General features: G+C 43.5%; 1 protein-coding gene across 1 annotated transcript; it reads left to right on the top strand.

The window, feature by feature from the left end:
* Positions 1 to 719: 719 nt before the first annotated feature.
* Positions 720 to 2,024, top strand: CCR75_002491 (uncharacterized protein; the record flags this gene model as incomplete). The annotated part of the gene is made up of 1 exon (XM_067960588.1): positions 720 to 2,024. One exon carries the CDS (start codon positions 720 to 722, stop codon positions 2,022 to 2,024), a length of 1,305 nt encoding a protein of 434 aa, XP_067820981.1.
* Between the last annotated feature and the right edge of the window lie 786 nt (positions 2,025 to 2,810).

Raw genomic sequence — 2,810 nt, forward strand, 5'->3', positions numbered from 1 at the left:
ATTGGCTGCTGATGTCTCACATCTTCAAGCGGATCCATATGGCTTCATGCTGAGTGCACAATTACCTGGAAAGAAAAAGATGAGCTGCTCAAATCGCAGTAGCCACGTCAATAAATTGTTTTCGAATCCCAATTATTTCAAATCATGTAATCTCCTCTTCTGACAGAATTTTATCAGAGAAAAACTGATCTCAGCAACTGTGTCGCACTGGCTAAAATATCCGCATAAATAAATTACAAGATGTACGAGCTAAGTGACACGTTGCAATTTAATATCTTTGATACAGCTTTTTCAGATGGACAAAATCTTGAAAGTCTCGATGCACAACGGCACGTTCGAGCCATTTAAAGTCAATCCTTTGACTTAGCGTGTAGTATTGCAAAGAATTTAAACGCGGTTCAGTGTTTTTAAAGCCTCAAAGTGGTCATTTTTTAAGGCTGAAGCGACAAATTTCGATTTTCCGGTTTGCCAGCTGCTATTGTAGCGCGGTCGCTTTCTAGCAGCAGCTGACACTGCGCATCTGAAAGATGGCAAAACAATGTCTTTGCGGACACAGAAAGTGCCCCCAATACCCCACCAACCCCCCAAAAATACCTTTTGTCTCATCTCATCGAGGATCTAAGCCCAAATAGCGTGAATTAAGCACAACTCTAGGGACACGTGTAATTAATCCAGAGGTCATATCTCGATTTTCCCTCGACTACGGAACTTAAGCTACGATGACCAAGTACAAGTGCTCGTCGTTGATCTGCTCCCTCCTCCTGCTATCCTGCTACCACGTCGTGACAAGCATCGAGAGCGTCGCGCTGATTGAGGCGCCAGTCCTCGGCAAGTCTCGACAATTACGCTCGAGTGTCGAGCTGGTGGAAGGATTCTTGCTTACCTCAGATAAATTGGCCAAGGTTATAGGTACACTGCCAAAAAACCTGGCCAAGGAATCGCTCGCGACCTTCAAATGGGGTATCAATCATTTCAAGATCCTGCTCGCAGAGGACAAGGTCGCGGCCGCTGGTAAAATTTTCCCCGATGATTCGGCCAATCCCATAATGACAAAGCTCTTTGAAAGTGATGCCTTTCTATGGTGGGAAAAACTCATTCGACGAACTGTAGACGATACCCAAGAGGAAGTGGACACGATCATTACTTCGGCACTCGTGACCAGACTTGGCAAAGGCAGGGCCATCAAACTCTTCACGGAAGCAGGGTTTGAGGCCGATGCGATCAATGCCAAGTGGTTGGCCTTGCTATATCATGCATTGGACGATGAAGATATGCCGAAGCTATTGAAAGAAATCGTCTCGAGTGGAGGTATTGATAAGAACAGCGTCGAGTTTTTCATTAAGTTATGTGCAAGGGAGAACAATAAAGATGCCGCGTATGAAATTATCAATAGTCTGCTGCAAGACAAGAAAGAATATCGGGAGGTTTATCAGAAATTCGATAGAGTTGTCGAAACGTACCGTACCAAATGGGATTCTCTCAAAAGCGTGTATTTCAAGGCAGTATCCGATCCGAAACTTGATAAAAGTGTTTCACCAATGCAGAGGCTTCGGAATTTATACCAAACTGAAGAGCTCGATCCTGTGTCCGTGGCATCAAAAATTGCCGACATTTATGCCAAAACGTCGGAAGGTCTTCATTTACTTCAGATCGTAAAGCAGACGTTGCATGATAAGGCAGCAACGGAAGCTGATAAAGCGTTTGCTGGACTAGTCTTGGACAAAGTACATGTGAAGTGGATTCAAACTAATTATGACGTGGGCAAGATGCTCAAGTCTCTTACGCGCAAAATTAAACCAGTCGAAACTCTTCTTAATACGTCAGAGGGTGTGGCATTTGTATTTGCCATAAGAGAAATGAAGGCGACCGAGTCGGAAGGATATAGTGAGGCGGTCGGTGTGTTTCGAAAGACTTTTGAGGCCGACGTTCTCGAAAAGATGATTAAAAACGCAAATTCAGATGACACTATTGTCGCGGGCTTCATTGATGCTTATATAGAGCTTATGGGGGTCAAAATAGCTTAAACTGGCGAGATGGACCAATGCGACTCTTTTGAAGTCCGAGTTCAAGGATTACGATTGTAGAAATGGTGACAGCCCTTCATCTTCATATGCAGTGTCGCTTCTGAATGCGAAACGTCCAGAGCTTTTTGAATTGGCTCCATCTTTACTAAAGTTGTCAGTTGGTGCATTCCCATCTCGACCACAGTCGTCAAAATCTTGCCACAGCAGGCTTGAGAATGGGCAAATTTTTTACAGGTTTTGTGATGGATCTTGTTATTTGCATTTTTTATTGCTCTTTGTGTCGTGTACGTGAAGTAGCCAAGGCACCCCACCTTCACTGTCATCAGTGTAGGTTAAGTAATATTGTGATCAGTACTAGCAAAAATAGGGTACCCTAAGAAGCAACTTATAAAATCTTTCATTTAGGACTTTGAATAATTGCATGGTATAGCACGTGTCGGTACCAAAAGGGGTCCAATTTCAATGTTAGGCCATCTCCTTTGGGAGCTAAAAATATCTCTATTTTACCAACCGCGTAAATTGAATTGGCTTACATTCCGTTCACCATGCAGAGGTACGCGAAACATTTTCGACAAATCTACAAGATATGTGTGCGATCATAGGGAGCATGGTAACTGACTTGCAGGCCAAATAAATCGAGGTTACAGTTTTCATGGAAGACCTATGTAAGACCCCTTCCGAACCGGTCGCATTATCTCCGACAGCAATGTAAACGTTTCTATAAGCTACTAATTGGCATTGTTATAAGAGCCTCCACACTATCACGCATAATTCAGTATGGATTTG

This window comes from Bremia lactucae, linkage group LG5 (assembly GCF_004359215.1).
Source record: "Bremia lactucae strain SF5 linkage group LG5, whole genome shotgun sequence".
NCBI classification, from domain to species: domain Eukaryota; phylum Oomycota; class Peronosporomycetes; order Peronosporales; family Peronosporaceae; genus Bremia; species Bremia lactucae.